Genomic DNA, 16,729 nt, shown 5'->3' with positions numbered 1-16,729 from the left:
TGTTTTGCCGCTCGATGTTTTCGGGTCGGGCAATAGAGCGCGTGTAGCATTCAAATTTCCGTCGTGCTGTTGTGTCTTGTGTCGACCGTCAACGAGTCGAGAAGCTTCGCGCTCCGCGAGGAGGATATCTCTCATTCGATTCTCGTTCAAAGTCTGCTCGGGATGGCACAGAACGTGAACCCTTTCAGTTCGACGCAAAATACGCCGACGAAAGCGACCGAGGAGAAGCAGAGCTTACCGAAGGATAATCACGCGGTCAGCAAACGGTATGTTTATCGGATCCATTGGCAGGACACCTTAAACTCGAGTTGATTGTTTTGCCTTTCATTGGATGAATAAAATCGACCGTCAAACGATAAAAAAAAAATTGTTCTGGATTGACTAGAAAGTCGTAGCGTAATTAATATCGCCTTCTTTTTACCATATTAATTATATAACTAGGATTGTTACATGTTGAAACGACGCTAATCGAGTATTGTTCATCGGGAATGTTTTGCGGGATTCGCTTTGACAATATTTTATCTTTCCTTCACTGTAGCTAGCTTGTGGAATATATATACATATTTTATTATCTCATGGAAATGTCGCTGTCGAAATTTATCACGTCACTGTTAATTATTTAGGTTGCAAAAGGAGCTCATGGTGCTGATGATGAGCACTGAACAAGGAGTATCTGCCTTCCCAGAGGGAGAAAATTTATTTAAGTGGATTGGGACTATCACAGGACCAAGAGACACAGTAAGAGATTGTTTAATAAACTATCCTAAATCACCAAACTTTAAATGATGTTATTAATATTGTGATATGATAGCAAGAGAAGGTCTAATGCAAGTTTTATACTTATATTACAGGTATATGCTGGTCTCACCTACAAATTAACTTTAGAGTTTCCACACAGTTATCCATATAGCGCTCCTATAGTACGCTTTGCTACGCCTTGCTTTCATCCAAATGTAGATACCGGTGGTAACATCTGTCTGGATATACTAAAAGATAAGTGGAGCGCGTTGTACGATGTGCGTACTATTTTACTTTCTATACAGTCCCTTCTTGGTGGTAAGTAATAAATAAAGCAATAGATCAATGCTATGATAAATCAATATGACACTGATTTAAATCACTCTTTGTTATATAGAACCTAACAACGAGAGTCCACTTAATCTCGAAGCAGCAGAGCTATGGAACAATCAGACAAAATATAAAAAGTATCTGATGGAAGAATATCATAGAGCATTCGATCGAGCACAGAGCAATCGTAACCAACAAGATTCATGATGAGCCATAATCTACTGTAATCTATATTATGTGAATCACATTTAATATTATTATTCCTATCAATGATAGGATTGAATGTAAGATTAAGTAGAATTTTCTGTATTTTCTGTACTTCTCTTAAAAGTCATTAAGTACTGTTAAATTTTTTAATGGAATTTTTTTCTTTTGGGACACATGACCATATACAAAATTCTTCATGAATTGATGTTGCTTAGCATTTAACTTATTACTTTTGCAAGATTTTTAAAAACTTTTGTAAGAGCGATATATATATATATAAATTCATATAATCACTGATATTAGGACGATTGCACAAGAATTGCATTTATTTATTTTTATTGCGTAGAAACAAACGTATTGGTTTTTTATCATTACTATCATTGCTCATGTTTTATACATATAGTATTTGCACTTGATATTTGTGTGTTTCCATTTCTACCATTACTGTGTATAGTTCTCAAAAATAAATATTTTAATGACCGTACAGTCGTTCAATTTGCAATTCCCTTTGAAACATGTATAATTTAATATTAATTCTATATTTGATACAATTCTATGTACTATTTTTTCAATGTGACAAATGTATACAAACACATATACATATAACTAGTATTATATGGAAAATAAATAAATATTATTTGTAACAAAAAAGAGAAAGAGTATACCTGTATCAAGAGAAAAATATAAATATTTGTGTGTGTCAATTATATATACGAACGTTAAGATTAATACGCGAATTTCCCGCCAATAACTTTTATATAACTTGTATATATTTAATCACTAAATATTCTGAAGATAATTCAATTCTTTCTGCTTTTACATGTTGAAGATATTGATAAAATATATTATTTAAAAATAATTAAACAATTTAAAGAATGAAATTTAAATTATAAATGATTAATTAATATTTAATTATTAATCGAATTATATATTAATTAACATTAATACATATTAAATATATTTTCTTAATTATTAATCATCAGTGATAAAACATAGAAATTTATTATCTATTAAACTGTATGTTTCAGGAACGATATGGACTGATTTTAAGCCGCAGATCGAAAATCTAAATGCGGACAAGCTGACCATAGTGGCGTGGGATCCACCCGGTTATGGAAAATCGCGACCACCCGATAGAACTTTCCCGGACGATTTCTTTCAGCGCGACGCAACGATGGCTCACAATCTGATGCAAATTCTGGGCTACTCGAAATTTTCTCTAATCGGCTGGAGCGATGGCGGCATCACATCACTCCTGCTTGCTTCATCGTATCCCGAGAATATTTATAAGATGGTGGTTTTTGGTGCGAACGCGTACATACATCCAGACGAGACAAAAATATATGAAAGTACGATTTTCTTATCTCTTATTTTTTAATAATAATATAATTCAATAAAATTACGTTATAATTTGTACAAAATGTCAAAATTTGCTAAAAGTAAGATATAGTTAAGATTTGAGGAAATTGCTAAATTTGCCAAGATTCACAAAAACTGTTAGAATTTCTAGAAACATTGTTTTTTTTTTTAACTAATTAAAATTTATAAAAAATGAGAGATTTTGCTGTCGCTTTATCAAGATTGCGTTAATTATTTCGTTTCTTTTTTATTCGCGTAAATCTTCATAAAATATTCCTGTCTAGATCTCAGAGACATCAACAACTGGTCGGAAAGAATGAGGAGATCTAACATTGAAATTTACGGCGAGGATTGTTTTAAAAAAACCTGGTCAGGTTGGGTAGACGCTATGCAAAGATTGTACGAAAAGCAAAATGGTAATTTGTGCAAAGAGGTTCTATCGAAAATAAAGTGTCCGACGTTGATTATTCACGGAGCCAAAGATCCGATAGTTTTGCCGGAACATCCGGAATATCTAAAGCAAAACATCGCCAGCTCAAAGTTTGTATTACTTATAGATTTGAAAACATCTAATTTTTCTTGTATTACAGCATGCGTGTTTTCGAAAAAGGCGGACATAATCTTCATTTGAAATATTTTGAAGAGTTCAATAAGTTGGTAACGGATTTCTTGCTGGATCAATCAAAAATATAATAAATATTTGCTGTGATATTGATAATGAATTTATGTATTATATATATATGGTGGTAGAGATTTATACAATATATATTTATCAAATTATATAGTGTTTATCAAAGACAAAGCAGTTTATTATATTATTGTATGTATACTAAATATTTTATAATAATTCAATATTAGTAAATGCAACATTTATTTTTGTTTCTTTTTATCTTTAAAGTCTTACAATTCTTATACAAAAAATAATCTTTTAATATCTCCAGTTTAAGTGATATACTTGGCATATTTAACATAATTTGAAAAAATCCTCTCATATATATATACATATATATCATTTTTAGTCCAAAATGAAAATAGTACAAATTTAATGCTGCCATTATATATATATGTATAAATTTAGATAAATAAAACCAAGTATTTATATATAGAGAAATTATCATATATTTAGCAGATAATAATTCCATAATGATTCAGACCATTAAAAATAATGTCTTATTCAAATTCACGTTAAACGGTAAAGTAAAAGCACAATTTTATCGACAGCGGGGTAAAAGTAAAAAGTACTCACCGTTCGCGACGCCACTGTATCGATGCCCGGCGATTCTCGGAATTGCTGCAAACGGCTATCTTCCCCCTCCCTCACATTTTCCTCCAACTTCCAGGAATCTGCAACGGTGGTCCCACGGAATCCGGCCGGCGCATCCAATATCGTTGCCATCGGCTAGCAATAACACTTATTCCACTTTTGACGAACTCGAAGCGACAACTCCAGCGAAATGCGGAGCGGCTCCGATTCGTCACTACTTGATATATATATATATATATATCACAATAAGCTCGCTATATACACTATGCACTTTTGCTATAGACACTTATTTACTATGCTGCTTGTTTTGCACTGCGTTATATATTTCACTCGCGACGATGACGAATTATGGGCGAATTATCCACTTCTTCGGAGTGGAAATACGAGAAAGAGATACGAATTAACTGCGATTTCGAATCGCGGATGAGTAGTACAATCTGCCATCGATCATAACCGATTACGATGCTGACACGCGCTTGACAGCGATATTTGACATAACGACAAACGCGCGACACATTACTCGGCGCTTCCGATAAAGGTTCGCGCGCGAAACTCACTTTCGGCGAATCGAAATCGCGAAAAATACACGGAGCAACTTTTCGAATCCGACCTGCCGCGTCGCGAGCCGCTTCGTTACTCCACATATCGAACTCTGCTTGCGATTCTCGAAGCGAGTATGCCCTCGATGCAGCGGGCCAATCACAGCGCTCGGCTCGTCGCAGCGAGTCAACCATAGGTGGATAGTTCGATACTCGCTTGCGATTCTCGAAACATCGACGCAGCCAGCCAATCGCAGCGACTCGCTCACTTTTTGAATATCATGTCACGCAAACTGTATGAAAAATAATGCAGGGAGAATTCGAATATCCGACATATTGAAATAATAGCGTAAAAAGGCATCTGAGACCATCGTACTTTTTTCAATCTTAAAAGAATTAAATATTCTTGAAACATATATGTGGTACCTTTTTTCTCCCCCCTTCTCTCCTCTGGGAAAATTATTCGCGATATACATAATATATGTAAACGATCGCGCGATTATGAAGATCTACGGAATCGCTTGATAACGATTGATACGTGATACTTGAATGCACTGTATGATAAACGCGAACGATACTTATTTGTTCGACATTCCTGAATTCGCGCACGAGGCTCATCACCAGGGTATCGTAATTCGCGAGAAAATATGGGATAGTTTCTCGAATCTGAACTACCGGCCGCGAAGCGACCCGTCCGTTATTGCGATTAAAGTACAGATGCCTCGATACAGCCGACCAATCAGAGCGCTCGATTCGTTACAACTCTTAAAGTATCTATACACTAGATGCAGCGAACCAATCACAGTCCTCTTCTAAGAATTAAGATCGCGCGAATTACGATAAATGTTACAGATAGAATGTAAACCATAAACTTCGAAATAATAATGGGTAACATGAGAAGAAACTTCGATCATTGTATCTTGATTATTATATTAAAAAGCTTTTTAAGAGAGCTTGTTAAGGATTAAATTAAATGTCCCCAAATAAGTATGGGGGAATGTCAAATTGAGTTATAGGCAATCGTTTTAGCTGATCGATCGATATAATTATACATATTTGAAATGACAATGAATTAAATTAACCGTTTTCTGTCTAAAAATGTAATATTAATTATACATCTAATCGTATACTTTTTGAGTTGCTATAATACGATGACATTTTTATTTATTTAAAGTTATGGAAGAACGATCAAAATTCGTCTTAAAGAAGTCGAGATAAATCTTTATTTTAATAGTAATATAATTTATAACAATGTTTTTATGTTGTTATTCTTATCGATATGTATCCGCGTTTTGTTTTAACTAGATATATCGATGACATCACCAATGAGGCGATGTAGATAGGCAATGCAGAATTTTTTCTTGATATTTGTTCATGTTGCTTTTATAAAATAATACGTTATATATCAATTGAAATCATCATATAATTTTAATATTTCAATCATTTATACCAACTTGTATATATGTGTAATGATTCATATATATATATATATAGCTAGACTAAATATTTTTTATCTTAATTTACATATATATACCGAACATATAATTTACATATAATTTCGTTTATATAATTATTCTAACATGTAGTTATTTACGCATGAAAAGAAGCTGTCTTGATATTTTATTTCAATTTATTTCTGTTCTTAAAACTATCAATGATTAAATTATATATATTTTAATATTCTGCTATTTTTGATGCAATAGTATATAAATTTGAAATAATTAATCAAAATGCTGTTTGAAATGTTTCAAGAAAATAACTAACAATACATTCTTATAATAATCCGAAAATAATTCAAAAAATAGAATTTTATGTGCGACTCCAGACGCAAAATCAGAGATCGCAATCGACCTATGGCCGATTCTTGTCGATATACTCAGCATGTCGCATTCGAGATATTTACCGAAAAATTCTTCACATATGGATAGAAAGCGGTCTTGTGCTACTTATTATACAAATGCCTTTAGGTATAAAAGAGGGCCAATGCTGTTTTATTTCATTCTGTCTGGCGATTAAACAGTGGTTGACCAAACGGCAATCTACGACCCTAAATAGCGCTCCGTAGGGGTTCCCAAGTCAGTACTGAAACAGAGATAATGCGCCAGCATTATCTAAATCGAAGGTGTGGTTCATGAACTTTTAATGCCAATCCATTTCGATCGAGAGATAACCCGAGGCTTAATTTCTCTAGCTTGCGGCCTATTTCGCAAATAGATTAGAAGTAGATTAGAAGCAAAACAATTTTGAAGCATGCTGTTTTTCACAAGGATAGCAATAAACATTGCACAATAGAAAGTGAAAGATTTAACATTTAAATGATAAAAATATGATTTGTAAAGATTTATTATAAATAGAAATGTATGTACTTGAATTGATATAAATCTATAATTTGCTATAACTGTTTTAAGTTATTCATATATGAAGTTTGAAGAATGAACTTTACGAATTATAGACTTGCTTCGCTCTTATATCCTACTGTATTTTATTGAAAAATGTGGATTATAGTGTTAAAGATTTAAAAAGAAATATTTCCAAATTTCGTGAATATAAGAGAAGTCGAACAATTACAGGATATTTAACTGTATTGCCGCGGTCGTATTCCACTTATATACACAAGAGCAAACAATTTTTCATTTTTTATATGTCGACATTTACATTTCCGCTGAGATATTACAGAATCATGCTCCCGGGGACGTGGGTAGCGTGCGTTTCAATTTTTCGTATTAGATATGCCCATGTGATATGTGTGCAAATCCGAACACATCGCGTATTTTCGAATATTCTGGAGACTTCTCCATCAATTAAATTTTATCGTGAATCTAAGATTAATTCATATTTCTAATAAAATCAAATAAAAATTTACTTGTTAACTCAACGATCTGTCTTTACTTCAATCACTCTCCTTCTTATGAGACAATATCTATTCGATTAAATAAGCAGATACATTTTCTTCACAAATTATGATTTATATTTTCATCTGCACGATTTGTAGATTATCGCAGTAATCTTGAAAAAAAACCGTTAAATTTAATAAAGTTACGTTATCGATGTAATCAAAATTTACAAAAAACCAGGAGATTATATAGGTCGGAGACACGTTCACCCGATGCAGCAGCGAAGATGCGGCCGATCGAAAGAAAGAGCACTACATCTAATTTTTCTTGTATTACAGCATGCGTGTTTTCGAAAAAGGCGGACATAATCTTCATTTGAAATATTTTGAAGAGTTCAATAAGTTGGTAACGGATTTCTTGCTGGATCAATCAAAAATATAATAAATATTTGCTGTGATATTGATAATGAATTTATGTATTATATATATATGGTGGTAGAGATTTATACAATATATATTTATCAAATTATATAGTGTTTATCAAAGACAAAGCAGTTTATTATATTATTGTATGTATACTAAATATTTTATAATAATTCAATATTAGTAAATGCAACATTTATTTTTGTTTCTTTTTATCTTTAAAGTCTTACAATTCTTATACAAAAAATAATCTTTTAATATCTCCAGTTTAAGTGATATACTTGGCATATTTAACATAATTTGAAAAAATCCTCTCATATATATATACATATATATCATTTTTAGTCCAAAATGAAAATAGTACAAATTTAATGCTGCCATTATATATATATGTATAAATTTAGATAAATAAAACCAAGTATTTATATATAGAGAAATTATCATATATTTAGCAGATAATAATTCCATAATGATTCAGACCATTAAAAATAATGTCTTATTCAAATTCACGTTAAACGGTAAAGTAAAAGCACAATTTTATCGACAGCGGGGTAAAAGTAAAAAGTACTCACCGTTCGCGACGCCACTGTATCGATGCCCGGCGATTCTCGGAATTGCTGCAAACGGCTATCTTCCCCCTCCCTCACATTTTCCTCCAACTTCCAGGAATCTGCAACGGTGGTCCCACGGAATCCGGCCGGCGCATCCAATATCGTTGCCATCGGCTAGCAATAACACTTATTCCACTTTTGACGAACTCGAAGCGACAACTCCAGCGAAATGCGGAGCGGCTCCGATTCGTCACTACTTGATATATATATATATATATATCACAATAAGCTCGCTATATACACTATGCACTTTTGCTATAGACACTTATTTACTATGCTGCTTGTTTTGCACTGCGTTATATATTTCACTCGCGACGATGACGAATTATGCGCGAAATCCACTTCTTCGGAGTGGAAATACGAGAAAGAGATACGAATTAACTGCGATTTCGAATCGCGGATGAGTAGTACAATCTGCCATCGATCATAACCGATTACGATGCTGACACGCGCTTGACAGCGATATTTGACATAACGACAAACGCGCGACACATTACTCGGCGCTTCCGATAAAGGTTCGCGCGCGAAACTCACTTTCGGCGAATCGAAATCGCGAAAAATACACGGAGCAACTTTTCGAATCCGACCTGCCGCGTCGCGAGCCGCTTCGTTACTCCACATATCGAACTCTGCTTGCGATTCTCGAAGCGAGTATGCCCTCGATGCAGCGGGCCAATCACAGCGCTCGGCTCGTCGCAGCGAGTCAACCATAGGTGGATAGTTCGATACTCGCTTGCGATTCTCGAAACATCGACGCAGCCAGCCAATCGCAGCGACTCGCTCACTTTTTGAATATCATGTCACGCAAACTGTATGAAAAATAATGCAGGGAGAATTCGAATATCCGACATATTGAAATAATAGCGTAAAAAGGCATCTGAGACCATCGTACTTTTTTCAATCTTAAAAGAATTAAATATTCTTGAAACATATATGTGGTACCTTTTTTCTCCCCCCTTCTCTCCTCTGGGAAAATTATTCGCGATATACATAATATATGTAAACGATCGCGCGATTATGAAGATCTACGGAATCGCTTGATAACGATTGATACGTGATACTTGAATGCACTGTATGATAAACGCGAACGATACTTATTTGTTCGACATTCCTGAATTCGCGCACGAGGCTCATCACCAGGGTATCGTAATTCGCGAGAAAATATGGGATAGTTTCTCGAATCTGAACTACCGGCCGCGAAGCGACCCGTCCGTTATTGCGATTAAAGTACAGATGCCTCGATACAGCCGACCAATCAGAGCGCTCGATTCGTTACAACTCTTAAAGTATCTATACACTAGATGCAGCGAACCAATCACAGTCCTCTTCTAAGAATTAAGATCGCGCGAATTACGATAAATGTTACAGATAGAATGTAAACCATAAACTTCGAAATAATAATGGGTAACATGAGAAGAAACTTCGATCATTGTATCTTGATTATTATATTAAAAAGCTTTTTAAGAGAGCTTGTTAAGGATTAAATTAAATGTCCCCAAATAAGTATGGGGGAATGTCAAATTGAGTTATAGGCAATCGTTTTAGCTGATCGATCGATATAATTATACATATTTGAAATGACAATGAATTAAATTAACCGTTTTCTGTCTAAAAATGTAATATTAATTATACATCTAATCGTATACTTTTTGAGTTGCTATAATACGATGACATTTTTATTTATTTAAAGTTATGGAAGAACGATCAAAATTCGTCTTAAAGAAGTCGAGATAAATCTTTATTTTAATAGTAATATAATTTATAACAATGTTTTTATGTTGTTATTCTTATCGATATGTATCCGCGTTTTGTTTTAACTAGATATATCGATGACATCACCAATGAGGCGATGTAGATAGGCAATGCAGAATTTTTTCTTGATATTTGTTCATGTTGCTTTTATAAAATAATACGTTATATATCAATTGAAATCATCATATAATTTTAATATTTCAATCATTTATACCAACTTGTATATATGTGTAATGATTCATATATATATATATATAGCTAGACTAAATATTTTTTATCTTAATTTACATATATATACCGAACATATAATTTACATATAATTTCGTTTATATAATTATTCTAACATGTAGTTATTTACGCATGAAAAGAAGCTGTCTTGATATTTTATTTCAATTTATTTCTGTTCTTAAAACTATCAATGATTAAATTATATATATTTTAATATTCTGCTATTTTTGATGCAATAGTATATAAATTTGAAATAATTAATCAAAATGCTGTTTGAAATGTTTCAAGAAAATAACTAACAATACATTCTTATAATAATCCGAAAATAATTCAAAAAATAGAATTTTATGTGCGACTCCAGACGCAAAATCAGAGATCGCAATCGACCTATGGCCGATTCTTGTCGATATACTCAGCATGTCGCATTCGAGATATTTACCGAAAAATTCTTCACATATGGATAGAAAGCGGTCTTGTGCTACTTATTATACAAATGCCTTTAGGTATAAAAGAGGGCCAATGCTGTTTTATTTCATTCTGTCTGGCGATTAAACAGTGGTTGACCAAACGGCAATCTACGACCCTAAATAGCGCTCCGTAGGGGTTCCCAAGTCTGTACTGAAACAGAGATAATGCGCCAGCATTATCTAAATCGAAGGTGTGGTTCATGAACTTTTAATGCCAATCCATTTCGATCGAGAGATAACCCGAGGCTTAATTTCTCTAGCTTGCGGCCTATTTCGCAAATAGATTAGAAGTAGATTAGAAGCAAAACAATTTTGAAGCATGCTGTTTTTCACAAGGATAGCAATAAACATTGCACAATAGAAAGTGAAAGATTTAACATTTAAATGATAAAAATATGATTTGTAAAGATTTATTATAAATAGAAATGTATGTACTTGAATTGATATAAATCTATAATTTGCTATAACTGTTTTAAGTTATTCATATATGAAGTTTGAAGAATGAACTTTACGAATTATAGACTTGCTTCGCTCTTATATCCTACTGTATTTTATTGAAAAATGTGGATTATAGTGTTAAAGATTTAAAAAGAAATATTTCCAAATTTCGTGAATATAAGAGAAGTCGAACAATTACAGGATATTTAACTGTATTGCCGCGGTCGTATTCCACTTATATACACAAGAGCAAACAATTTTTCATTTTTTATATGTCGACATTTACATTTCCGCTGAGATATTACAGAATCATGCTCCCGGGGACGTGGGTAGCGTGCGTTTCAATTTTTCGTATTAGATATGCCCATGTGATATGTGTGCAAATCCGAACACATCGCGTATTTTCGAATATTCTGGAGACTTCTCCATCAATTAAATTTTATCGTGAATCTAAGATTAATTCATATTTCTAATAAAATCAAATAAAAATTTACTTGTTAACTCAACGATCTGTCTTTACTTCAATCACTCTCCTTCTTATGAGACAATATCTATTCGATTAAATAAGCAGATACATTTTCTTCACAAATTATGATTTATATTTTCATCTGCACGATTTGTAGATTATCGCAGTAATCTTGAAAAAAAACCGTTAAATTTAATAAAGTTACGTTATCGATGTAATCAAAATTTACAAAAAACCAGGAGATTATATAGGTCGGAGACACGTTCACCCGATGCAGCAGCGAAGATGCGGCCGATCGAAAGAAAGAGCAATAAAAAAAGGCGGAATGTAGATTGCAGCGGGTGTAGCCAAATATGGGCAAGTGGTTCCTCGCGTCGATCAAGTAAACCTCCGTCTCTCTTTTTTTCTCGCGCACTATCTCACTTTCTTTTTTTTTCACCTTTCGTGAAACGATACAAGAGAAGAGCACTTAAAAGAAGCGTCAGGATTCGCGCAAATGCGTCTTACGAATCTTCCTCCTTCCCTTCCCCTCGTTCTTAATCTCGAGAATCCCATAACGCTAAAACACATCGAGTTGTCTCGTTCCCTCGGAAACCGTACGGGGAAGCCAACAAAAGTTATTACACTGCGGGCGTATAACGATGAAATATTCAGTTCTATTCCGTGGATTTCAAGAATGTTGGAATTATGCTTTCAGGATATTTTTTTTTAAGAGATCGCGCAAGTATAAATTTTTAAGTGCTATAATAATAATCAATATTAATCATTAAATATAATTTTAAAAAAATACGCAATATACAATAATAGTTTACGATAAACTATAATCACAATTCTTTGTGATTTATCAATTATAAACGCATTTGAAGAATCATGTTCTTGTGATTTAATTTTGCTTCTGATTTAATTCTTAGCTCTCTTTCTCTCTCTTCCTTTGAATAATCGAATACCATAATGGATCATTCTGGATTTGTATTGCTCCGCGCATTTTGCCGATGTAACAGTACAAAAGCGACTAACGAGATCGCCTTGTACGTCCCACCCAATGTTGTAGAACTTCTGACTCTTGATTCCTTCTTCATTAAGTGGGAGGTCCTTTATTGCCTTTAAATGGCGTCGATGGCACTAACATGACGCATTGTGTAATACCTAGTGATCAAATAAAAAAGCGAGCATCATATCAATACATATAGTTATTATCGGCATGATATCAGCTTTGCATGCTATAAATTAAGAATACATATAAAATAAAACGGAACAATTAATAATATTTAAATATTAGTTAAAAAACTACAATATATTAATGAAACTGTAACTTCAACATATATCAGTTGCGCATAGTAAAATGTTGATAAGTGTTATAAATTGAAAATATAATTATATATTGTCACTCATACATATATATATATATATATATATATATATGTGTCTAGTTTACGATAAACTATAATCACAATTCTTTGTGATTTATCAATTATAAACGCATTTGAAGAATCATGTTCTTGTGATTTAATTTTGCTTCTGATTTAATTCTTAGCTCTCTTTCTCTCTCTTCCTTTGAATAATCGAATACCATAATGGATCATTCTGGATTTGTATTGCTCCGCGCATTTTGCCGATGTAACAGTACAAAAGCGACTAACGAGATCGCCTTGTACGTCCCACCCAATGTTGTAGAACTTCTGACTCTTGATTCCTTCTTCATTAAGTGGGAGGTCCTTTATTGCCTTTAAATGGCGTCGATGGCACTAACATGACGCATTGTGTAATACCTAGTGATCAAATAAAAAAGCGAGCATCATATCAATACATATAGTTATTATCGGCATGATATCAGCTTTGCATGCTATAAATTAAGAATACATATAAAATAAAACGGAACAATTAATAATATTTAAATATTAGTTAAAAAACTACAATATATTAATGAAACTGTAACTTCAACATATATCAGTTGCGCATAGTAAAATGTTGATAAGTGTTATAAATTGAAAATATAATTATATATTGTCACTCATACATATATATATATATATATATATATATGTGTCAGTTAAACATATTTCTATCTTTTTATACAATATAAAAAACGTGATTAATTTCTCTCAAAATAAATTTATGTGCGTGACAATCTCTAATTTTTTATTTTGCTTCTGTTAAAAATCGAGAACGTGCGAATGCAATCTCTTTCTTCTCAAGGCAACGGATGTAATCCTACCTCCAGAATCAAATGCCAAGAGAGGAGAACTTCGTCCTCCTTCGTCGCGATGCATATATCGTTGGCGACCTCCGCAAGCGGAAAGCCATTTACGGCAAACACGCCGACGTTGTCGTCTGTTTTCGAGCTCCCGTATCGCTCGATCCCATGAGAAAGTGGTCATGTCTCAAAACTTTTAGCCTGGATATATGAAAGAGACCCTCTCTCGAACAAGGATGTCTCCAGAAACACTGAGTCGCACGATTTCGCCGTGGATTATGCTTTTTGCGAATGTTGCGCTTGGATAAAATGTGTAATTCTACTTATTTCATTTTTCTGTATGGAAAACAAAAAAAAACAGAAATGAGTATCAATCGTGTCAAATGTCGATTGTATTATTTTTTTCAACCCTTAAATTCCCAATCAAAAGACTTTGAGAATGTGTGTATTATAAGTTTATATATTTTGTTATATTTCACATTTTAGTAAAAATAGTTTCCTTATAATATTCTCGTTTTCTACTGTATTCTGTAATTTTGCGTGTCTACCGAATTTCAAGCGATAATACTTAATACTTTTGCATTAAAATATTATTATATAATATTCGTATTAATTAACTTTGTATAAAGCTAATGTACGATGGATCGTATTTAAGAGAAACTACATGTATATAAAATTGAATTCGCAATCTAAAGATTAATTGAAGATCATAAATAAATAAATAAGAAATTAATCGAACATATATGAATCCGTGATATCATATAAAAAGAGACCTTTTGGAAATCTAATATATTTTGGGATGTAATATGGCACCACCCAATTTACTTACCACCCACTCCCGATTACGTCAGTAATGAGACAAATAAACAGGCCTGCGGAAGCATTTAAGCGTATCTGTTGCCGTTCACCTTCTTAGGATCAATAAAGTACCAGGCGAGGCAAGGTCTAGTCTGGGTCGCTCCTCTTTTTAGCCATCAATTCTGTACATACAACAATATCTTATCTATACATATATATTTTTATTAAAATAGCTTGACCATGTGACAAACGTCAATGTGCCCCCATTTCTATAATTTCCATAATTTTAATATCCAAATATGGATTTTAACATCCTATATTTTGCATTAATTTGCTTATCAATTATCAAGATTATATTATTTTCTAGATTTCTCTCGAAAATTTATTCTCGGCTCAATTACTTTTATATATGCCATATATAAAAGCCAGACATAAAATCGCCATTAACCGGCTGGTTGGCTAGTCCTCAGAAATGGGAATCGCACGCGACTCACCCTGCGGCATGTTATATATATAGACGATATCGATCGTGTACGATGACTCAATGCTTGCCGTTTCTGAATCAAGGTAGTTTTATATGACGAACCCCTCGTCGCGATCATTTGTTTCATCAAGGTGAATTTCGCGCGTGGTTCGCGGAAATTCTGCACAATTCACACGAGAGGGTGGGAATGCATTTATGGAGCAAAATAGCGCCCATCCACCCCGAGGTCGATAACCGTGACTCATGCTGAACCTCCCTTGGTGCTTGGTGTGACATGCGTACAAAATGTCATAGGTTCGCCTGTTACCAGGTAGGAATCCAGCGACATCCACAATATGTACGTCGACGCGCAATTGATCAAGTCTGACACTGGAAAATAAAGAATTGATTATAGGAATATTAAGTTCGGGTTGACAAATAGTTAATAAATTATGCCATGATCTAGATTTCGTATATTTGCGAATCTCGATCGAATCGAGCTCAATTGAAGCTAACAGAACATGTCTTTAATTAGAAACTATTTAAATATCTGTTTGATAAAAATAATCCTGCGAATAAAATTTCATGAGAATTAATGGACTTAATTGCATTCACATCGATCAGAATCATCTAAATCGGAAGTACCATTAACGTAATTTTATTTCGCTAGCTAATTTCTACTTCGAACTTTCACGTAAATTAATATAATGTATCTGTTAATTTGATAAAAATGCAGTAAAAAGCAGTAAATAAGCCATTTTTTAATCTAAAATATTTCTACACGTGTAATAAATAAAAATTTTCTGTAATTATATATCTTTAAAATATTTGCATAACATATTGTGAATTATTATGGATTGCACATTATGTAAGCATCATTCTTAATAAAACTCCATTAAACAGAATAATAATTTGCATTCTACACTAAAAGCGATAAATTTTTAACGAGTGTTTTTCTCTATAATATTAATAAAAATTTTATTGTGTCATAATTCTCTTTTATTTAGGAAGTCTATTATCGCCGTTTTAAATTTATTAAAAAAAAAAGAATATACGTATATACATACATACATATATACACACACATACACACATACATTAATAGAGCTATCGATAATCAATAAGAGTTTATTAAGGAAGTCGCGGTCAGCTTTGATTCTGATTTGTAAGTTAGATTTAGTGCTAAATATATGCGATGATGTCGCATATATTCTCGCGTACTTCTTTTGTTGTTACAAACACTTTAGCCGTTATCAGCGATCACATCATGATATAAAAGTGGTATTAAATAATACTCGATTGATACAGATCGATCGTTAATTATCGCGACATAGCCATGTAATGACGCCAACGTTACATTTCTCTTTTTTCTCGCACGGAAACGTGCTCGGATATATATGTGGTTCTAAACTAGACATGATGTCACCCGACGTTTATACTCGCAAACTCGCTACTTAATAGCATAGCCAACGAAGGACAATGGACATTAAGCCGAGCGCTTCCACGTGGATTGTTCTTCTGTCAGGCATTATGCAATTCTCTGCGGCAAGACTGACGAAAAACTTTTCGATTTACGTCAACAGTCCCTCATGTATTAATCACTATATATATATATATAT

The 16,729-nt window shown here is 33.2% G+C and overlaps 3 protein-coding genes and 1 long non-coding RNA gene across 5 annotated transcripts in view; 2 read left to right on the top strand and 2 right to left on the bottom strand.

The window, feature by feature from the left end:
• LOC115234201 (protein CBFA2T1) overlaps positions 1 to 4,003 on the bottom strand; it is a 56,440-nt gene extending 52,437 nt beyond the window's left edge. Inside the window, exon 1 of the mRNA XM_029805025.1 lies at positions 3,881 to 4,003. The gene's annotated coding sequence lies outside the window, so the exon portion shown is untranslated. The remainder of the gene's footprint in view (positions 1 to 3,880) is intronic.
• LOC115234204 (ubiquitin-conjugating enzyme E2 C) lies at positions 3 to 1,759 on the top strand. Its single transcript, XM_029805029.1, has 4 exons — positions 3 to 266; positions 624 to 738; positions 852 to 1,056; positions 1,136 to 1,759. Exons 1-4 carry the CDS (start codon positions 163 to 165, stop codon positions 1,273 to 1,275), a joined length of 564 nt encoding a protein of 187 aa, XP_029660889.1. The 5' UTR covers positions 3 to 162; the 3' UTR covers positions 1,276 to 1,759.
• On the top strand, positions 1,338 to 3,511 carry LOC115234168 (valacyclovir hydrolase). Its single transcript, XM_029804966.1, has 4 exons — positions 1,338 to 1,362; positions 2,304 to 2,624; positions 2,919 to 3,174; positions 3,225 to 3,511. Exons 1-4 carry the CDS (start codon positions 1,338 to 1,340, stop codon positions 3,325 to 3,327), a joined length of 705 nt encoding a protein of 234 aa, XP_029660826.1. The 3' UTR covers positions 3,328 to 3,511.
• Positions 4,004 to 13,202: 9,199 nt separating the features above from the next.
• Positions 13,203 to 16,729, bottom strand: part of LOC115234150 — an 8,492-nt gene continuing 4,965 nt past the window's right edge. Inside the window, exons 2-5 of one of the 2 annotated variants that reach the window (XR_003883887.1) lie at positions 15,142 to 15,500; positions 14,679 to 14,829; positions 13,871 to 14,185; positions 13,203 to 13,424 (exon numbers count right to left, since the gene is read on the bottom strand). This is a non-coding gene — a long non-coding RNA (uncharacterized LOC115234150). Of the gene's footprint in view, positions 13,425 to 13,870; positions 14,186 to 14,678; positions 15,501 to 16,729 lie in introns of both variants that reach the window. The other variant, XR_003883886.1, reaches the window with a different exon arrangement.

Source organism: Formica exsecta, unplaced genomic scaffold (genome assembly GCF_003651465.1).
Source record: "Formica exsecta isolate Colony F162 unplaced genomic scaffold, ASM365146v1 scaffold196, whole genome shotgun sequence".
Classification (NCBI taxonomy): Eukaryota; Metazoa; Arthropoda; class Insecta; order Hymenoptera; family Formicidae; genus Formica; species Formica exsecta.
This window is presented reverse-complemented; position numbering and strand designations above follow the sequence as displayed.

Excerpts from the sequence above, each read along its gene's own strand:
- LOC115234204 (XM_029805029.1), top strand. The coding sequence starts at position 163 with ATGGCACAGAACGTGAACCCTTTCAGTTCGACGCAAAATACGCCGACG. Across the intron at positions 267-623 it reads AATCACGCGGTCAGCAAACG|GTTGCAAAAGGAGCTCATGG; the intron begins GTATGTTTATCG and ends TTAATTATTTAG. Across the intron at positions 1,057-1,135 it reads TATACAGTCCCTTCTTGGTG|AACCTAACAACGAGAGTCCA; the intron begins GTAAGTAATAAA and ends TTTGTTATATAG.
- LOC115234168 (XM_029804966.1), top strand. The coding sequence starts at position 1,338 with ATGATAGGATTGAATGTAAGATTAA. Across the intron at positions 2,625-2,918 it reads CGAGACAAAAATATATGAAA|ATCTCAGAGACATCAACAAC; the intron begins GTACGATTTTCT and ends ATTCCTGTCTAG. Across the intron at positions 3,175-3,224 it reads CAAAACATCGCCAGCTCAAA|CATGCGTGTTTTCGAAAAAG; the intron begins GTTTGTATTACT and ends CTTGTATTACAG.